Below are 22864 nucleotides of genomic sequence, written 5' to 3'. Positions count from 1 at the left end.
TGCTTGAGAAAACTGGGCCGCTTCCTCTTTCTTTTGAGCCTTGTTTTTTTTTTTTTTTTTTTTTTTTTTTTTGGGCCTCAAGGCCTTTTTTTTTTTTTCGGTCTGGGCTCTGCTCTCTTGGACTGGCCCCTTTACTTTGGGTCAAGTTTTTTTCTTTCTGTTTCTGTTTTTTTTTCGTTTCTGGGCCTTCTGTTTTCTGAGCTTTCTGTTTTTTTTTTCGTTTCTGGGCCTGCAGGGCCTGCTCCCCTTTTTTTTTTTTTTTTTCAGGGCCTTTTTTTTCTCTTTCTGGGCCGGGTCCTTACTTCGGCCCGAGTTGCCCCGTCTTTTTTTTTTCTTCTTCTTCTTCCTCTTCGCTTCCTTCTGGTTTGCAGAAACCCCAGTTGATATCGGGGCTGGGTGGAGACGAGCGAGTTTGCAGGTGGCTGACTCAGGTCTCAGGTCATGGTCGAGCGCCGGTGTCCGGGCGTGGATGTGAAGGCCGGTCTGCAGCGATTATTCTGAAGATCGATAAGCTGCTATTCGTGCGCCGATCTGGATGTGGAGGCCGCTCTGGGCTGTAGGCGGAGGCGGAGGTGAGCAGCAACGCGGTGGCAGGGGCTGTACTGGGCAGATCGAAGGCTCTGCCGGCTGGATGCGTCCGTGCTTGGATCGGTGGGCTGCTCGGAGGAGAGGGCGGTGCTGCAGGTGAGCGACTGGGATGAGTTGGGTGCCCTTAGTAGTTCGATGGAGATGGAGGCTGGACGGGCGGGGCCGATCCGGTGGTCGGGGAAGAAGTTCAGCGATGGTCAAGGTTGAGGCTGGCCGAGGCCGGTGACGTTGTCTGGCGGCCCCCGATCTGCACTGGATTTTTTTTTTTTTTTTTTTTTTTTTTTTTTGGAGATTGGTGCGGGAGAAAAAAAAGAAATCTAGGGTTTGGTTTTTTTTCTTTTGGCTATTTGCTCTGAGCGTGCTGATAACGTGTAAAAGTAAATGGAGATTGGAATGGTCTACTCATTTCATTTCATAGTCCCTTTATATAGGGATAGAGTTACAACGGAAACATTAATTACATTAAATACATTGAATGCTGATTGATCTATAATTGTGCTGATTGATGGTAATCACTGATTCCTTGATTCCCTCTCCGTCAGTTGTTTTGACGAAGGCACACAATATGTTTTTCCTTTAACAATAGTCATATTTTCCTCATATATATTATTCTATTTAAGTATAAATAGTTAGATAAAAACAACAAATTTCTATACATGGCCTCCTAATTTAATAGAAGAATAAAGATAGAAACTATCTAATTTAATTTTCCTTAAATAAATTGTAATTAATTAAGGTTAGAAACCATAATAATTAGAATTTCAAAATCAATGGCATTAAATGTTTTTAAAAGTGATCACTTTACTCCCATTTTTTAGTTAATTTCCTTTTTTTCTTTCTTAAGAGATATGATTAATATATTTATTTTCTAACATAAAACATCATGGGTGAAAAAACATTGTAATTGTCAATTTTTTTGGCCTCTCTAATAACGTTATGCCATTGTGAAGAAACTACTGATATAGTTTTGGTTAAATATTCAACTCTGTTATAAACTAGAGAAAAATATAGAGATAGAAGAGAGAAACAGAGTATGGAGGAGGTAGAAGTGTGTATTTCATTCTCATTAAACCCCTTTATATAGGAGTATTGTTTACATCATAAGAACATAACTAATGAGTATTTACAGTGGACAACCATATTTATATAATATTTATAACACTCCCCCTTGGATGTCCACCACTAAATGATATGGTGTTGGACGCGCTTAATGTTGCCTCGTCAAAAACCTTGCCAGGTAACAAAAAACCCAGTGGGACAAAAACAACCCTGGTCGAAGGAGAAAAAGAGTACAACGCGCATATGTCCTAGGTAGCATCATTTTGAATGCTCCCCCTGATGAGAATCTCCCCTTGATTTTTGCAAGCTTCAATCATGTATGCAATAAAATACATGCACCATGTATATTGGATAAGGTGTGTCGATCACATAGGTGAGACCATGTGTGATTTGCATAAAGGGGACTCATCATGAATTGCAATTCCTGCAAAAGTTAAGGCATTACCAATAAAACTATGATGTTCTTAATGAATCTTACCTGACATGATAAGAGTAGAACCATTTTCATTTGCTCAAATTATAGATAAAGATATTAGTTAAAGAATAACAATATAAAGGAACAACAATTGACACATTTACCTTTATCCGAGCATTGAAATTTAAGTATGACATACTTAGCTATAAATATCAATTTGTGTAATTGATAATTTCATATAGGCTCAATATGAGCTCTAGATAAATTCATAACTTCGCGAAAGTTAGAATATGTTGCAACATTATGAGTATGATTCGAATTCGATTTTCTTAGTCTTGTCATAGTACTCATTAAGGCAATAAGTCACTTTGACCATAATTGAATGAGTATGTATGAGCTTTAGACTTTTGATTCCATGAGTGAGCTTTAAGCTCATTCATTCATGGACTTGCCTTTGGCAATATGAATTGGTCAAGGATTTGATTAAGCAATATACTTATAATGACACACAGGATTTGGGGATTTGCTTTTAGCAATTTTCCTTTAAGATCTTCATATTAGCCAAGACAACATGCCATAAGTCTCTCGTCAATATAACACTGTACTTATAGAAAAGTTGTCGCTTGGAGAAGAATGATAAGCCCATGTCTCTGTAAAGAGACTTGTGTCATAGTGATTTTAATTCAATGGAATGAACACCCTCTTGTATTTTAGGGGTTATAAGTCCAAATATATCATCATGTTTACAATATTCAAATTCATTGGAATTGCCTCTTTTCAATTTGGCCAATAGTATAATTTGTCGACACAATGAAACGTGGTAGTATACAACCCTTGATGATATTTAGTAGCTACAACAGATGAGATATCATCAATGATCATCGATTAAAGATCTATCACACATTCAAAATATATGCATGCATTAGCTATAATAAGCTTTGTTGATATCAGGTATATATGCATGCATTAGCTATAATAAGCTTTATTGATATCAGGTACCCTTGCCTCTTTTAGGGCATTTGTTGTCTCTCAAGGACAAATTAATTAAAGAATGTGGATCTTTGTATAATCTCATGAAGAGTGTTATAGGGCTTGTATAATCTTCCATTATAGGGAGCTTGAAACATTGGACTTGGTGGCTATATTTCACATAAATTCACGCCGTTACAATAGCGTTTCCTCCCCCTAATAGTGGGAAGACTATCTAGTTTGACCATTCGCAAAATATGCGTGCAAAAAATTGAATTTATGATATCCACTGGGGATAGCGAGCCCAAACCAAATTTTAGGTCAAAAAGATAACGAATTGAGATTTTTTCTCAAAATTAAAATGAGATATAGTACATAAAATCTCACACCAATTCACATTTTTTATGAACGATATTTCTCCCCCTAATGGCGGGAGGATTGTCCCATTAAAGTGACAACTCGCGAATATGCAATAAATTATAATTTACTTGTTAGGAAGATTTGCAATTATTGTTGTATTATACAACAATGTAAAGTATGTAGATAAGTCTACATGATATAAATAATGAGACACTAGTCACGCCAAAATAATTTTCATTTGGCTTAATGAAATTTTTAATTCATGATATAGTATACAGTAGTATACTCATAGTTGATTAATACAACATAAAGTCGGTGGAAATTTCATCACCAATATATGCAGCGGTAATTCCATATATGTAACATAATATGAGCTCAGTTGGAGTCGGCCATCAATCAAGATCTGCAGCTCTTGAGGTGATTGTTACCATAGCTTTTGGAAGCATCAATTGTGAAAAATTATCAACAATTGCAATAGATTATGTCCATAGTTGCATTATATGCATGCAAGACAACTATGTTTGTCATTATATTTATCACGAACATTCATGGTTCAAATTGAATTTATTAATGAACACGTGGTTCATATTATTGTTTGACACTGAAAAATATCAAAATGATATACTCAAATTTCGAGTTTGAGACAGTAGTACATATGGGTATAAGCATATACTCCAATAATAATAGATTTAGGGACCATAGCCCTCATACTCAAAACATTTGGTTTGAGTCTTCACAATTAGAAGCATGTTCTAAAAGTAGAGTGAACAGAGGTTCACATGTACTCATAAAGAGAAGGGACAAATGTCCAGACATAATTGGAGATCAAGAAACAAGAGGTTTCGATCTATTTGATTGTATAACAATCAGTGGAGGAATTTTAAGTCCTCATGAAATTGAATCAAGAAACATGTAGTTTCGATCTCATTATAAATTGACAATTTTATATCAAATTATTAGATAAGATAATAAGAGGAGATCAAATTGAAGTCGTCAAACTCATGAAAAATACATACCTCGATTATGTTGAAAATATAATTGATATTGTTGATATCAATTGGTGAGTAACAGAATATTCTAAAATAGAGACAGATTCATTTAGAGTCAGTAATTGAAACATGCATTAATATAACATTATAACAAAATAATCATAAATTTGTTGTAGTCTAGTTGGTTAGGATATTTGGTTCGCACCCAAAAAGACCTAGGTTCAAGTCCCAGCGATGGAAAGATAATTTTGTTATTTTTTCACACACGACATAATCATAAGAGGTAGATATGACAAAAATAATCATAAATAATAAATGTTCATTATGATCACATAAAATAAATAACTATGGTGAGTATCGAATAATGGTAATAAAATGATAATAAAATGAGTTATTAATAACAATAACTACAAGATAATGGCAATTAAAAATATTATCATGATAATTGTAGCTCTTGCAAGTTGCAACAAATACTCATGACAAATTAAGTTATGAAAGAATTGTAATAAAGGTAATTTAAACATAATAAATATGATTAAACAGATAAAGATAAGAAAATGTAATTACGTTTAATCGGTCCCAGAACATAGGCGTAAAATGACTAAACAAAATAAATAGAGACAAAAAAAATGCCTAAACATAGGCTTAAAATTTATTGGTGTCAAGAAAACCGCCGCTGATCATGTAATCAATATGTTTTCCATTGTCCACAGAAAAAATCAGAGACTTTGAGCTTGTTATCTTCATTGACAGATTCTCCACATAATTTTAGTTGGGAGGTAATCATATGTTTAGCGGAATTGAAAATCAGTGACAGATTTAAAATTCTGAAGACGCAAAATGCGTCCATTCATATCATGCTCTAGATAGAACAATGGTTTTTTGGTGAGCAAATCAAGCATTCAAATCGAGCATTCAAAGCTTGTTTCTTTGCATTATGTCATGGATCGAAAGGAAGCCTTAATAACTCTTCTAACCGGTTACGGACCGACCTCATCTCACCCTTACGAAACATAAATGTATGTTGATGCCATGCCTGAAGCTCCCGGTCTGTATTCTTAATTTTAGCGGCAGGTCTGGCTAATCGGATTCCCGAACCTTGCACTGCCCAACCTCGCTGTACAACCCCTTCACATTCTTCTTGGGACGCCCAAAACTGTTCGAAGAGAAATCTACGTTGATGCAAAAGCCGAGGTTGCGGCCTTGCACAGATTTCCAATAGTAACGGACTGTGGTCCGACGTACTAGGAGCTATATGTGTGAGCGAAGAGCTAGGAAACAAACTCCTCAACTCTGCTGACCACAACACCCGGTCGAGACGTTCTTTTGTTTGGTGGTCAAACCAAGTAAACGAACTTCCAACGAAACCCATGTCAATCATAGAACAATCCATCAATGCCTCTCTAAAAGCTTGCATCTGTGCTAACCGACATACTCCCCCTCCAGTTTCTCCATGCTATCAAGGATCTCGTTAAAGTCCCCCACAATAACCCCTGGTAACGACAATTATGCCGCCAGTCGCCGCATTAGAGCCCAAGTCTAATGTCGATCTGCTGTCTGAGCCCAACCGTATATTCCTGTTAGTCTTCATTCCTCTAGAGATCCCACAGTACCAATAGATACGTCCACATGCCACGCTGAGTAATTCCGGATGTGAACCGAAACATCATTCATCCACAAGAAAGCCACACCAGGCGACTCAGCACTCTCCTCCTTTCCCAGGCAGTTATCAAACCCCGTCTTGATGCACAAAGACTCCAACTGTCCTTGATCACACAAAGTCTCGGAAAGGAATAAAACCCTAGGTTTTTCCTTTCAAATCAGATCCACCAATGCACGCCAACGACAGCCACCAACAATTCCTCGACAGTTCCATGCCAACACTCTGAGACTCCTTATCCTCTATAGTCCGTAGACCGCCGTACACAGCCGCCGGATCGGCGCTATTATTTCTCAGAGCACAAGTCGTGCACTGTTAGGGTTTTTTTTTTTACCACATGAATAAATAAAAAATAATAATAATAAGTAATCATCTGTCCCTAAAAAAAATTATATATAGGGATAATGACCATTTACACAATTTTAGGATAAAAATTGTCCACTTACCCAAACACTCTAAGAGATTATTTCCCTAATACCCAATTAATTATTTTTTTATTCCTTTTTATTTATTTTTGGGACATTTTTGCCCTCTCCTTCTTTGTCACTTAGAGAGAGAAGTCAACGGAAACCTTTGCCGGACTCCGGTGACCATTGGCCTGTAGAGAACTCCCGTGACTAAAATCCGGCGACCGGTGACAGGAATCCCGTGACTGTCACCGGAATCCCGAATCCGGTTATCGGACTGGTGACAGGATTCCGGCGTCTGAATTTATTACCCCCTAATAATACCCAGTAACCATATTATTGCCTCCCAATAACTTTTTATTATGGATCAATAATTAGTGAAAAATAAAGATGTTTTTAATTTTGAAAGTTTTAGTAGGTTTATCCAAATAAATAATCTTATTATTGCCCCCCAATAATCTTATTATTACCCAATAAATATTGTATTGCCCTCCAATAATCTTTTTACTGCCGCCTAATAATCTCATTATTATCTTCTAATAATCGTTTTATTGCCCATTAAAGATCTTTTTACTGCTTGCACTTGGGCTTTATGAAATTTCTCATTCAATGGAAAAAAGAAAAAGAACAAAATCATAAAAGACAACACCCAGTTGATACGAAATGTCTTATCTCCCTTTTCTTATCTAATTAAGCTGACTGGCTGAGGGCCCAGACTTCTTCTGCAAATGGTAATTGCCCAGGAGATATTATCATGGTAGCAGATGAAAGTCTTTGATTTGGCAATCGTGGGTTTCATTACTTTTCTTCAACTCCATCGTCCCAGAAGATTATGATTCACCAGTTTCATCCGCCGCCGCTCAAAACGTCGCTGTTTGTGGCATTCCCCAACCAACAAGTACCCGATCTCTGACGAGCCTCGTCTCCCGCGGCTTCTTCCTCCACCTCACCACCGCCGACCTCAACCTCAACCACCTTACGTCTTCGTCGCCGTCGGGTTCCCCAAGCAAGACCCAGCCAAGATCCGGATTGAGAAACAGAGCCCAGATGGCCCAAAATCGGCCGGAAAGGTTTCGTCACCGTCATCGACTCGGCGGGTGACGACTTCTGCAGCGAAGTCTTCACCGCCATAGATCAGATTCCTGTGCTCCGAGGCTCCAACGAGGAGAGAGAGAGAGAGAGAGAGAGAGAGAGAGAGAGAAGTTTGTAGTTTATTAATTTGATTGGGGGTAAAAATGTCACTTGCGTTTAAATTGGGTAAATGAGATTAAAAAACTCTTAGTGGAGCAAGTAGGCAATTTTTAGGTTAAAATTAGGTATGTGGTCATGACCCCTTATATATATTTATCATTTTAATCATATCCCTCTTATGCTGTGGAAAGCCTTGTTACTCGGGGAATTAGCCATTTTGGTTCCACAGCAATATTACCAGAATACCAATGGTGGAGCTGGCCTCAACCCCTATCTTTATGATCAATATCTGGACCTATATTGAAGTCGTTCATTTTTACTTGACCCCTGTCAAACCATCAATTTTGCTCAAGTACTTCCACCAAAACCTTACTTTTTATCAAATACCAACACTAGAAGCTTCTGTTATAACCTTCAAGCACACCAGAACCAGTAATTACACAAAGAATGTAGGCACCAGCACCATTGAAGAGGGACTTTGCACTCTCATTCTTAAGACTTGATTAACGGCATCTAGCGAGATCTTGTATATGAAGAAAAACAGAAAAACGATGACACTAATGTTACAAAAAACCTCCTTCTTGGCCCAAGGTAAATGACTAACAATGAAGTACATGCACCTGGGATAAAAAATAATGCTCTATAATGGTTACTTTATGCACAACATTTACTATATATAAAACGTCAGTTAACTGTTCATAAGCCGTTTCACTGTTCATAAGCCGAGCCGAGCCGATTTCTAAATACACCGACCTGTTTACAAATCTGGAAGCCTCTTATCTAGAAATCTCCAAGCCTCTGTTTGCACCGACCTATTCACACTGACAAAATTATCCATCTACAAATCTGGAAGCTTCACACCGACCGAAGCCTCTATATATACCGAAATTCGCAGTTTCTGGTTATCGGATTTGATTGTCAATCAAAGCTTTCATAGTGTTTGATAACGTTTAATCCTCCAAATTAGCAGATTCGGTGATTGTTCTTCTTGATACCGCTACCTCTTCGAGATTATCAGGTATGGTTATTGATGAAAGCTTGACAGAGTTTGGGTCTCTTTTGATGGAGTTTGGGTTTCTATTTCCCATTAGACCTGATAAAATCGTTTTCCTTTTGGGATTTTGTTGTTCGTTGAGCACACAGATAAAGAGAGGGATAAGAGAACGGGGGAAGAAGGAAAAGAAGAAGAAGCTTTAATTTACACCGACCTATTTCCACAGACAAGAGTCTTCTATCTACAAATCTGGAAGCCTCTGTTACACCGACAGAAGGCTCTATATATACCGAAATTAGCTGACAATTTCGGGTTGCCACATAAAGTCCATAAACCCGTCAAGCAGAAAAAGGAGAGAGAGAAAGAGATAGAGAGAGATTCAGGAAAGGGGATTCTCACCTCATCATCTCAGTGGTTAGTTCTTTCTGGGCTGTGATTATGAGTTTTCGATTTGATCTGTTGAATATTTGGGCTTTTTATTCTGATGTTGTTTACAATCTTGATATAGAGTGAAAGGGAGAGAGTTCTGTTCGATCTTTTGTTGTTTCTTTATGTAAATGTTGTTGCTTCTGTTGGGTTTGCCTTTTTAGGAGTAGTCGATCAAAGACTATTGGATTAGAAGGTAGTTTAGTTAGGAGTAGTTGATCATAGACTATTAGATTAGAAGGTAGTTTAGTTGATTCGATTAGTGTGCTTGATTTTGGTGTCATTTTGTTTGATTTTAGGTACATTGTTATTTTGTTTCTGAAAATGATTGATGCGAGATTGGTTTCCATTTAGTTCTGTTTTAGTTTCCTCAATTGAAAAAAGGGAAGTGTTTAAAGGGACATCTTTATTACTGCCGTGTTCAAATAGAAGAAGAAGAAGAAGAAGAGTAATGGATCTGAGTTAGGTTTGGAGAGTAGGGATTGCAGGTTTGGAAATTCGTGTTTTTGGTGTTATGTTCTTCTCTTTTAGTTTTGTTTGTGCTGGGGTTAGAGATAAAGGTATTTGAATGGAATGGTTTTATGAATTTTGGTACTTTTATCAATTTTGATGCTATATGATGATCATGATGACTAAGTATGGGGATGTAATGGTGGGATCATCGCTGTTTTTATTTGGATTTTGGACCCAGTGAGTCCATCACCCCACATCTCTTCTCATAGTCCTATTCCCAGAATCTCTATGCTGGGCTGCTATTAATGTGTTTTATATATATATATATATATATATATATATATATATGTATGTATGTATATGTATGTATGATCTGTGGTTCTTACAGTACTAAAAATTTTGATTATAGCTGCATTTAAGGTATTTCTGCTCAAGTTTGTGTTATACTTTAAACTAAGAACGCTGAAGCATATTTCGAGTATATTTCAAGTGTTTTATTGCATGTTTATGGGTAATGTCTGAAGTAAAGAAGTAGATTGAGGAAACTTTGTTTATGGGTAGTTTGTTTATTTTGGATTTGATTGGTAGATTCTTTCTCTGCTATTTGAACGATCCCACCTAACACTCCCTCCATACTCGATTCATATTTCAATCCAATTTTAATCAACATCAATTTCAGTTTTTTTCTTTCTCATAACGATTCATAGTATAATCGATTCGCTTTATTAGTTCTTCCTGTTTGGTTGTTGATAGAGCAAAAAGAAGAAAAAGTCATTAACTGCTAAAATAAATTTACGGATTGTTGACCCCTTAAACCGGCATATAAGATGGTTATTGTTTTTTTGTCGTCATGCTAACTGTTCCATATTATGCTTGCCGTCGGGTTTTTAATTATCGAGGGATTTTGAAAAAGGGAAGAGAGATTCAAATGTATGTTGTTCAGGATCAGTTGAATTTTTTTTTGATGTAATGTCATTGTAGGTTGCTGGGGTGGGAAAGAGAAGAGGAGAGATTCAAAATTGTGGTGGATTTTAAGGAGTAAGCGGCCCAATATAATTCTTCAATTGAATCAATGAATCAATCTCAATGTTTTAGCTTTCTGTTTTCATTTATCAATTGGATTTAATGTATGCAGATTAGGTAGCATTTGAGGTGTTGTCAATTGTTTACAGTCACTTATTTCGATTAATGTCTGGGATCTGTTTTGGCTTTGCTTGAGATGAGAAAAGCTGTAAAGGGTTTTTTTTTATGTGTTCCTTTCAATAATGGATGTCCTTCATATTGGTATTAGAAGATTCGATATTTCACACCACTTTCTCTGACCCAGCTTCACATTAATATTAGCTAAGGTTAGTCTATTTAGAGTGCTGATTAGGTAATCTTCTAAATGATCAATGGGCAAACATACACAACAATGTATATGAATAATCAATGGGTTCTTTAAATGATCTATCTTTTGTTTCTAATGGTTTTTACACTTCATTTAAATGATCTATCTTTTGGTTCTAATTGTTTTTACACTTCACTGATATTGTTTGCGTTGGATATGAAAACCAGAAGTAGAGGAAGGAGCAGTACCGCCCGCTGCAGTCGCCAAGGTCCCCGAACGTGCAGCTATCACAAACCCTAAGCCACCACCAAGTGGACCCAAGACAAGGGGAGTTTGACTATTCGTTGCTTGGTATGTGTTTCATTCCGATTTTCCATATATAAGGCATCTAAGGTTTTAATTTAGATCCTATATTTTGTATCATGCAATGTAATTGATTAATTATTTGATATATTGAAGCTTCTAAATGATTTGAATTGATTATTCTGCTGTTCGTTCTTGATACTGGCATATATATCATGAACTGTTTTCCATGTGATGTGATCATCAAGTTATAATTTTTGTTATTGGAGGTGTTAAGGTTAATTCTTTTCCATTCATGAGATATCGATTATATTCTCTGATACCTCTACAAAGTTTATTTGTCAACTGAGTGTTTGATTTTGATCTTTGCTTTTTTAATTTAGTCTATGATCTTACAAGTGTATAATAGAATTCATTGAAATCAGTGATGTCAACAGAAAGTGGAAAGAAGAACAAATTTTTAGGAGGAGATAATAGCAGTCAAAAGAGAGAACAAAGCATGCTTAATGATCAGAATCTAACTACTCCTCCTAACATGACCATGGATTGTAGAAGAAAATCAAAAAGGTGGAGACAAGGTAAGTATGCATTATTAACTTTACAACGATTGTGTAGATTAGTAATTATTGTGTAGATGAGTAATTTTCATAGAATTTCTTTAGTGTCCATAGCTTTAAGACAGTTGACATTATTAAAACTTCTATCATTATTATAACTTCTGTTTGCAGCATCTGATACATTGATCATCAAAGAGAGTCAGAGTCAGACTTGCAGCAGAAATGATCAAAATGGTAATACATTTTGACTAAGAATGATTTCTTACTTCCAGCTAGAATCATGTACAACTTCATTGATAAATGATCGTCCTTTGAATACAGGGATGCCAACAAACAGTGGAAAAAGTAAACTAAGGAGAGTTTCGGAAGGTGATCTTGCTAATATGAGCATGGATTGTCGAAGAAAATCAAGAAGGTGGAGAGAAGGTAATCATATATTTTTAACTTTAAATTGTTTCTATAGATAAATTATTTTTATAAAGTTCCTTTTGTAATCATCTGTTGTATTCACATATTTAACATAGTTGATATCATTAAAATTTTGTTTGCAGCATCTGAGCCAGCGCTACATGAAAAGAATCAGACTTCCGATAGTCATGATGAAAATGGCAATGCATCTAACTATTGTGATCAGGGAAATAGAAATGATCGACAAAATTCTGACGTGGTTGTAAATGAGAGGTTATTTTCCCATGAAAATTCAGCTGCTTATAGTACATATATGATAGGTAAGTGTAATAATGTTGGATACTTCTTAATAATAGTCATTGTTTTTTAACATGATCACACTATAGTTGTTTTGTTTTGTTTTGTTTTTTTTTTTTTTCATTGGTACGGACTGCGCAAACTAAGTAATAGTCCTTTTTTTTTTTTTTTTTTCATTTGTACGAACTTCTGAAATTGAAAATATAATCATTTATGCATAACGATACTATAATTGTTTTTTTTTTTTAATGAACAATATGGCTGCTTTCGAACAACAGGTGAATCTTCTTATTCAATTAGTTAAGCAACGTATCAAAAAACTAAAGAAGGTTTTTTTTTTTTTTGAAATTTTATGAATCATTTTTTTTTTCAACAGTCAATAATCATAGTACATATTTGACAAAAGAAAATTTCTGGTGGCAGGGCTGATTGTGAAATATGAGGACTCTGGAGACAACGTCTGTAATTGTACTTATTGCGGTGCATATTTTTGGCACGAAGAAGCTATAAAACAATCATCTATAAATGTGCAACTCATATATACAAATTACTGTAAAAAAGGACAGATTAAGCTTCCACAACTTGGACCAACTCCTAATTTTCTTAGAACATTATTAAATGACAAACATTTTAAAGAAAATATTCGAGTTTATAATTCAATGTTCTGTTTCACATCAATGGGAGCAAAAATTGATCATAAAATAAATGCTGGATCAGGTCTTTACATATTCAAAATCAATGGACAAGTACATCATTTAATGGGTTATGTGTTGCCTTCCGAAAGTGAGTCTCCTAAATATGCTCAATTATATGTATATGATACTAGAAATGAAATTTCAAATCGTATTAATGCTATTGATCCTACTCATGTTAATCAAAATATTAGATCAGATATCGTTGAAGGACTTATTAAGATGTTCGATGAAATTAATGAATTAACAAAACAATTTCGCATTATGAGAGATAAATTTGAAAACCGTTCTTTACCTTCATTTAAGATGAGTATACTTGATCGCCGTTCTACCGATGATAAACAATATGAAAAGCCAGTGAATGATGAAATTGGTGGTTTAATTGTTGGTGATATTGGCGAATATAATTCAAATAAAGATATAATTATTGACTCAAATAGTGGATCCTTACAACGAGTTTCTAAAATACATCCGAAATATATGTCATTGCAATATCCTTCCATACGGTGAAGATGGATATACACCAGATTTACAAATGGAACAAATAGGAAAAAATAGCGAGCAAAAAAGAGAGAAGATGTCAATGCGAAGTTATATTGCATATCAAATACAAGATAGAAATTACGAAACAAATACTTTATTGCAAGGTGGACGATTATTTCAGCAATTTTTAGTAGATTCATATGCAACTGTTGAAGAATATCGTTTAGATTGGATCAGAAAAAATCAAAAAAATCTTAGAACAGAGATTTATAAAGATCTTTATACTGCAACATCAGCTGGAATTAATAAAGGTCATGACTTAGGACAAATAATTATTTTACCAAGCTCTCATACTGGAAGTCCTAGAGATATGATCAATAATTATCAGGATGCTATGGCAATTTGCAGACAATATGGAAATCCTGATTTATTCATTACTTGTACTTGCAATGTTAAGTGGAGAGAAATATCAAGATATTTTGAAAAAAATCCTACATGTAGAGTTGAAGTTAGACCTGATATAATTTCAAGAATTTTTAAAATAAAATTAAAAATATGATTGTTTATATCAAGTCGGGAGAACCTTTCGGAGAAGTTGAATCAGGTAAGTTTCAACATATTATTATATTGTATTATTTTGTTTGTTGTTTTTTGTTGTATAAATTTTGAAAATATCTAAAACTGACATAACAATTTCTTTTTAAATACAGATGTTTGTACAGTAGAATTTTAAAAAAGAGGACTTCCCCATGCTCATATGTTATTTTGGTTGAAAAAAACATTACAAATGTTACACAGCAGATGATATAGATTCTATTATTTCAGCAGAGTTACCGGATAAAAATGCTAATCCAGAACTTTTTGAAATTGTTAGTCAATTTATGATTCATGGACCTTGCGGACAAATAAATTTAGGCTCCCCATGCATGAAAGATGGAAAATGTTCTAAATTTTTTCCAAAACCATATAATACGAAAACTGTGTTTGAAGCAGGTTTACCTACAACTTATAGACGTCGTGATGACTATACAAAATATGTGATAAAAAATGGTATGCATATTAGTAATAATTTTGTCGTACCCTATAATTCACATTTATTATTAAAATATAATGCTCACATTAATGTTGAATCATGCTCTCAATCCATGTTAAGTAAATATTTATTTAAATATATTAATAAAGGACCAGATCGAGTTCGAGATTTACTACATGAAGATTGTAATGATGAAATTCAAACTTATCTTAATTGTCGTTATTTAACTCCTCATGAATCTGTCTGGAGATTATTTGAATATGCAATTCATCATCGACATCCTGCTGTTTAGCATTTACAAATTCATTTGCCTTTAGAACAAAATTTTATTTTTAATGAATTTCAATCTCTTGAATCAATAATTAAACATAAAAGTACAGAAGATACTATGCTTACTGCGTGGTTCAAAGCTAATAAAATATATCCAGAAGCGCGTCAATTAACTTATGTAGAATTTCCAACTAAATTCGTTTGGCATAATGACAAAAAATATTGGGCACCAAGAAAACAATATCAAACAATCGGTCGACTAAAATATGTACATCCTACATTTGGTGAATTATAGAATGTTATTTAATGTTCAGAAAAGTTGTTGCGATTTTAATTCAATAAAAATAGTTAATGGTATTGTACATTCTACTTATCAAGAAGCATGCCAATCTTTAGGTTTGTTAGGTGATGATAAAGAATGGATTGAAACATTAACAAATTCCTCACATATAGCAACAAGTCAACAACATTTGAAATGCGTCAACTTTTTGTCACAATAATCTTATTTTGTGATGTTGCAAATCCTAAAATGTTATTAGAATCACATTGGTTCAACATGTGTGATGATATTTTATATAAAGCTAGAAGTGAAATCGGGAACCCAAATCTAAACTTACCTGAGTCTGAACTAAAAAACAGGTTATTATTTGAGTTAGAACAAATATTTAATTAATCATCAAGCTCTTTAAAAGATCATCAATTACCAATGCCTGATACAGATAGAATGCTACAATTAAGTAATAAATTATTACAAGAAGAGTTAGATTATGATTGTTTCGAATTAAAACGTCAACACATGAATTTAGTTACTCAATTAAATACATGTCAAAGAATTGTTTATGATGAAGTTATTAAAGCAATTGAAGAAAAAACATGTAATACTTTTTTTGTTCATAGTTATGGAGGAACTGGTAAAACTTTTTTATGGCATGCAATAATAAGCAAATTAAGATCTGAAGGAAAATTTGTTCTAGCTGTTGCTTCATCAGGAATTGCTTCAATATTACTTCCAAATTGTAGAACAGCTCATTCTAGATTTAAAATACCTCTTACAGTAAATAATTTATCAATATGTCCAATTAAAAAAGGCACTCATCTTGCAAAACTAATTGATAAAACAGAATTAATTATTTGGGATGAGGCTCCAATGTGTCACAAATGTTGTTTTGAATTATTAGATAAATGTTTATGTGATATTTTAACAAAACAAAATAATACAGAAATTGATAAACCATTTGGCTGTAAACCTATTTTATTAGGTGGAGATTTTAGACAAATTTTACCTATTATTGCAGGAGGAACTAAAGAAGAAGTAATTGAAGCTTCATTAAATTACTCATAATCTCATATCTTTGGCAATCATTTAAAATATTTCATTTAACAGAAAATATGAAATTATCCAAAAAAAAAATTTAACTGATGAAGATAAAAAAACTATTTCATCTTTTGCAAATTGGTTATTACAAATTGGAGAAGGTAAAATACAATCAATTAACTATGAAAATGATAGAGATACATCTTGGGTTGAAATCCCAAATAATTTACTTATCCATAATTATACAGATTCAATAGAAGCAATTTTTTCTGCAACATATTCAAATTTTAGCACTAATTACAACAAATTTGATTATTTAAGGGAACGCGCAATTGTTACACCACGAAATGTTGTAGTACGTGATATAAATGATTATGCTATATGTTTATTACCAGGTGACACGATGACTTATCTGAGTTCAGACACTATTTCATTTAATTCTAAAAGCAATGAAAATATCGATCTTTTATATCCTATAGAATTCTTAAATAAACTTGAATTTACTGGATTACCATCACATAAATTGACACTAAAAGTTGGAATGCCAATCATGTTATTAAGAAATTTAAATCAAGTATCTGGTTTATGTAATGGAACAAGATTAATAGTTACAAATTTATTTGATCGATTAATAGAAGCAAAAATATTAACAGGAAATAATATAGGTAAAAAAATTTTAATACCTAGAATTGTACTTACAGCGACTGAAAATAAATGGCCATTCATTTTTAAAAGACGTTAATTTCCAATTAGACCATGTTATGCCATGACAATCAACAAAAGTCAAGGTCAATCACTAAATCAAGTTGGTATATATTTGCCTGAGCTTGTTTTTACTTATGGACAATTATATGTTGCAGTTTCAAGAGTTACATCAATAAATGGTTTAAAAATTTTGATAAATAATAGCAATGATATACCAAACAAATATACTAAAAATATTGTCTATAAAGATGTGTTACGAAATTTATAAAATGAAATATATACGTTGCATTGGATATTGATACAACAAGATAAAAAAGAATGCATTGGATGGATGCTCGGGCATCGAGAAAGAAAAACGCTTTCAAAGGCGAAAGACCATGGAGAGATACCATCAATGATCCATGGAAAGTCTGCTAGCGATCCATTCGTTACAACTAGCTGTGTATGATGCACCTCTAAAGCAATATAGTATGCAAATAGAAGATTAGCATTTTTCACTAAGTTATATGTAAATTTAGTCCTTGGATATTACCGTTGTAGTTCCAAAACCCGCAGCAAAGCGCGGATACAATTTCTAGTATTATACATATATTGAAAGGTGAGTTCACTGTTATTACTGTTCATCGAGGGGTAGAGAAGACGTTTTCGTCCCTGCTTTTCTGTTATATTTCAAGAGTGACTGCTGTCTAAGATGATGTCATCTGGGCATATTGGTCTTTATACAGGAATTGACTCTTTTGCCCTTGGGTTGCTATTATAATTTCAGGTCTGTACTGCTGGCTGAGAGAATGCTGGCTGGCATATGCGTATTTAGGTATGGGAAGATGCGTCTGTTTTTTACGATTCTCCATTAGCCTAGAATCTGGATATACATATGTTTCTGGAGGTTTCTTCTTTCTTCTAGTCAGGAAAGGGGATTTTCATCTCATCATCTGAGCACGGAGTTAGTTCTTGCTGAGCCCAATCGTGCTAGATCACCCAGGTGAGGGTTTTTTTTTATTTTATTATTTTATTTTTTTATTGAGTTTTGTTTAAAATATAGCTGGCCTTCTGCTTCTCTTCACGGAATCAGGGTTCAATTTTTATATGCTTATTGGTTACGTATCAAAGTGGTGCTAATTGCTTAGTTTCAAGGTGTATACTTTGTAAAAATTTCAAAGATGAGACTATTGTTGAGATTGATGATGATGTGGATTTGAGTGGTTGATTGGGAGGGGTACAAGGTGAGGTTTCGATTGAGTTTAGCTTTTAATTGAGAGGATATTTAGTTTTTGGGGTAAATTGAATTTTCATTCTTCCAAGGTTACATTTGTGTCTTTGTTTTATAGTTTTTTCTAATTGATTGTCACTTAAAAGTGGTCTGTGCTTCGGGTTCATCTGTTTCTTTTGCTTTGCCTCATTTGTTTTGGTTAGGGATTGATTGTCTATCATTAGTTTGGTTTGAAAGTCAGACCTTTAGCTGTACTTTTGGTATGGTGCATGTATACTGTGGGTATAGTGATGGACTCCTATCTAATTGACTGTTGTGTTTATGTTTTTTTAGCTCGAAATTTTTAATTGAATTGTTTATAGGTTGAATCTGGTTTTTTATTTTTGTTGTTTGTTTTTAATTTGCAGATTGTGCATATTGAAGGGGGAGAGGTTTGAAGTGGAAACAGAAAAAAAGAGGTTTGCTTGTTAGTTTTATTTATCTTTGTTGTTGTTCTGTATTATCTGCTTTTCTTTGTGATTGGGTTGTGTTTTTGTTATTGTTAATTTTCAATTGATAATATGGGTTTTTAGCTTTTAGAAGTTTTGGTTCTTTTCTACTTTGAAATCTGAGTGATTAATTAGAGACATTTCAAGCTATCAAAAGCAGTTTTTCTCCTACAGTTTCAAAGATGAGACTATTGTTTACATCGATGATGAGGAGGAGAGGAGAGGGGAAGGTAAAGATTTGTAACTATGCACTAATCACCTAAATGGAAAAATGGCTGAAACACCCTAAATTGCAAAATCAATAGTAAATCTATGTACATATCAACATAACTCTGTGTCTTGACTGCTCTGTCATCTATATCTTACTTGAGAAAAAATACAAAATGGTCAAGATTCGTTGCTGAAACTTTTACTCTTTCTTTGACAGCTATCCCTAACCTCCTCCTCTTTTCATTGATATAAAAACATTAAAGCCCGATCAAAGAAATAAAACCAGATACAGCATTGGAACAAATCTAAACAATATTTGCCTATCTGGTTTTCTTTAAGAAATATCTGATATAAAGGACGGTTGGCTTATCAATCATTTGATCAATGTATGTAAATTTCGTTGAGGACAAATGTTTGAATGAATCTCATATATAGTTGCTAAAAAAAGGTTTAAGGAAACAATTCTCTGTTCTTAATATAAGAAGATGAATGAGTTTTGTGTATGTGCCTTAATGAGTATTGGTTGTGTGATTGGAACAGATACTTTTGCCCTCATCCCTGTCCAGAGGAGAATTTGGATTCATTCGCTGTCAAAACATTTAGTTCCTCTAATTCAGAATTCAGAGAAAGCTGGTAATCTCTTTCTTTATGCTTTTCTTTGGTAAAACTGTTTGAACGTATACATCTGGAGTTCATAAATGATATTAGCTATTAGTATATTCTTTAATGTATACATGTTGAATTCTTTAATGTTTCATGTCCTTACTAGGTTCTTTGAATTTCTGTTACTTTCTGTAATGTAGATGTAGGCTGCAAATGTACTTATGCACATATAAATTAGGATCTTACTTTCATTTCAATTTATATATGCATTATCCAGACTGCTGCATAACATAGGGTTGTTGGTTAGTTGAGCTTTTCTTTTCAGAGAATTCAGTATCATCATTTTTTTTTTCTTTTTCATTGCAGATTTCACAAACCTTATATTTTCCAAACATTGTAAATGTTCCTCTCTTCAAGGGATGCTCAATGGAATTCATCAATCAGATTGTATGTCCCTTTTTTTTTTTCTTTTTTTTTTCATTTACATAATTAATGTTCAAATGAAATATGATAGTTGAATGCTGCTTTCTACAAAGTTGAATTTGTTTGTAGGCTAGCTGGTAGTTCATCATAGACAATAAAAATCAAATTAAATTGGTAAAACTGTGTACACATTGAACAGTGATTTGCAGGTTCATCCAAAAAAAAAAAAAAGGAACAAAACACATTCTAACTTATAATACATCCACAGACCCTGAAGACCAGATCTGCCTATCCGGAGTCCAGAAGCGCATACATTATGTCTTTCACAATCTCAGACTCACCGATCTCAATCAATCTCCATCAAGACTTGGTAAGCCTTTGTCTCCACTCAATCAACACTTTTCTTTTCAGTCTCTATAATCTATATCAGCAACAAAAGATCACTCTGTTTCCAATCTGATCAATTGTGTTCCTAAAATTGAGAAACATGCTTTTCTTTCTGGAACAGGTCGAAAAGAGGAAATCTGTCGTTCTCACTCAAAAACAAAGGTACACCTAAGAAAAATAGATTACTTTCATACCTTATATAGAGTTTCTTTCCTGTGATTTTTCTTCTGAATTTTTCTTTACCGGAAGATTTACTTCATGATCAGCTTTGTTTAACTTATCATCAAGGATGATTGCTATGTAATAAACAAAGAATTTCTCCGGTAGGTGTTGAATCTAAGGAACTAGCAAGAGTAATCCAGAGATATATCGTTTATTAATTAGAATTTCAACTCTGCACTTTATTCAAAATCTTATTTTCTGCAGAAAAGGTTTCAATCCTTTGAACTAAAGTACTCTCATTCGTTAAATAATTTGATTTGTTGCATCGTTGCTGCTCATCATCATCTTTTCAACATTGAGTAATGCTCATTGGAATACTGTGAATTTAGGTAGTTAGAAAGATAAAAAGGTTTTGCTCAAGGGTAATGAGAATTGTCTCCATCTAGGAAACTGTAAATGAATAGGAGTAGTGTGAGTTTGAGTAATCGGAAACATAATTTGAAACTAATGTTTCCATCTGGGAACCTGTAAATGAATAGGTGTAGTGTGAGTAATCAGAAACATAATTTCAAACTAAAACTGAAATGAATCAGCATCTTGGACAACCTATTATTGATTGGATAGACGTTTCTACTTTTCATGATTCTTAGTGAAGAAAAGAAAAGAAAGAAAAAAAAAAAAAGAGTATCAGTTTGATATTTCCTATGCTCTTTTTATTAGAAGTGTGTAATATTTCTGTGTTTTCTCTTGCTTAGTGCTATGCAAATGCTTTCCGGTGTTTTTTTTTTTTTTTTGGTAATGAGGTACAATTTTGGATATGCATAAACAGTATTGTCAACTGAATTTTGTTTGGACTTGCTTGCTATTATTCTGTAGTTTTCTTTCATGATTTATATTGTTATTCTGTACTTTTGTCATTTAGTTAGTTATGAATAAGTAATTTATTAGTAAATTTCGTATACGCTATCTCAGATTCCATGCAAAATATTGTAGCTGTAGTTTGTTGTATGAATAAGTACATCATATTGGTTCGTTTTGATACTGATAGGAGAAAGGCTTATTGAATGAAGATGCCAAATCTGACCTTAATTTGCTCAATTGTTTCATACAACAGAATAGACAATATCAATCAAGAAAATCAATATTGTGTGTTTAACCAAACTATTCTCCTCTGCTACAATATGAAACACACTTTTTTACAACTTCATCTATCAAATTGAGAATCCATATGTTCTTTGACTATGACATAAATTAGAATCAGAGTATCTGTTGAGCATCTTGGTAATTTATCTGTTGGTAAAGGTTGAGAAGCAGATTCTAATTGAAAGACAAGCCATTTAAAATTTAGTTATTTTTAGTTGCTATTTTCCTTAATGACATGCCTCTCCCTTTCCCTTTCTATTTATTTAATTACTAGATCAAAAATAGAATTTATATATTTACTTAAACACATTTCTTTCAAGTATTTTTCTATTTATACTACTGTATTTACCTGTAGCATGCTGTCATATATTAAGATAACAGTCTTTTTTTTATTATTATTATGCTTGCTGCTCTGTTATCTTTATTTCAATTTTTTTTTTTTTAATATGGTTATCTTGGAAACAACTATAAGATCTTCTCCTCCCCCTCTGAATGAATTCCAAAATAATTAAGCCAATTATGAAAAAATTTCACAGTTTATAAGCCAACCTGTGTCTTCAATAATAAAGATAATAGCATAAGTAGGGAAATGAACTCAGTTTTTGCTGAACTCGATCACAATTTGAGTCATACAATATACCCTGGTCTCCTTCTCTTTTAATAATTTTATCGTGTGTGTGTTCAGTTTAGATTGTTCATGAATAGACCACTTCTTTTCCATTTGAGATTGTTTTCATTCACAAATAGTGACACTCACCTTTTCTTTTTTTTGGTTGGACTAGCGAGAAGTTTTTTAAGGATGGATTGTCTTTAGATTTGGAAGGTAGTTTTTTTTTTTTTTGTTGGTTTTGATGTTAGATTTACTGTACATATCTCAACTGGTGTTCATAGTTTCTGATTAAATAATAAATACTAACTCGATGTCAAATTTTTGAGAAGACGTGTTGTTAGTGTACTTCATGCAACTATTTTTTCATACTGCCTAATAAGAAGGGGTTAGTTGAGTTTTTACTTTCTATTATTTGGATCTGTGAACTAATGAACATATTATCTCTGGACATAGGTTGTACAGTATGTTCTTGACCATATTGTTTAAAGCTCTGCTTTGAAGACACTTTCAAAGCAGCATTTTCTATTATGTGACTGCCTTCTAAGTGTTTGCAACTTTTACAAGTCATCACTGCTTACATAACTTTCATACATTTCAGTGACAGCCCCTCAGAGCAAATCACAAATGAGCTACTTAGTACTTATTACCACGGAAGATGTATCAACAGAGGACTAAACAACTGACAAGACATCGGAACAATTAATGTGAAATAGTTATTTCAAAC

General features: G+C 33.6%; 1 protein-coding gene across 1 annotated transcript; it reads left to right on the top strand.

The window, feature by feature from the left end:
• Positions 1-10813: 10813 nt before the first annotated feature.
• On the top strand, positions 10814-21092 carry LOC112204002. The gene is made up of 14 exons (XM_040505894.1): positions 10814-10860; positions 11069-11192; positions 11570-11722; positions 11873-11935; positions 12023-12127; positions 12253-12429; positions 12830-13152; positions 17759-17886; positions 18522-18572; positions 18777-18832; positions 19353-19445; positions 19782-19862; positions 20038-20208; positions 20347-21092. Exons 3-14 carry the CDS (start codon positions 11572-11574, stop codon positions 20442-20444), a joined length of 1497 nt encoding a protein of 498 aa, XP_040361828.1. The 5' UTR covers positions 10814-10860; positions 11069-11192; positions 11570-11571; the 3' UTR covers positions 20445-21092.
• The last annotated feature ends 1772 nt before the right edge of the window (positions 21093-22864 follow it).

Source organism: Rosa chinensis, chromosome 5, assembly GCF_002994745.2.
Source record: "Rosa chinensis cultivar Old Blush chromosome 5, RchiOBHm-V2, whole genome shotgun sequence".
NCBI classification, from domain to species: domain Eukaryota; kingdom Viridiplantae; phylum Streptophyta; class Magnoliopsida; order Rosales; family Rosaceae; genus Rosa; species Rosa chinensis.
This window is presented reverse-complemented; position numbering and strand designations above follow the sequence as displayed.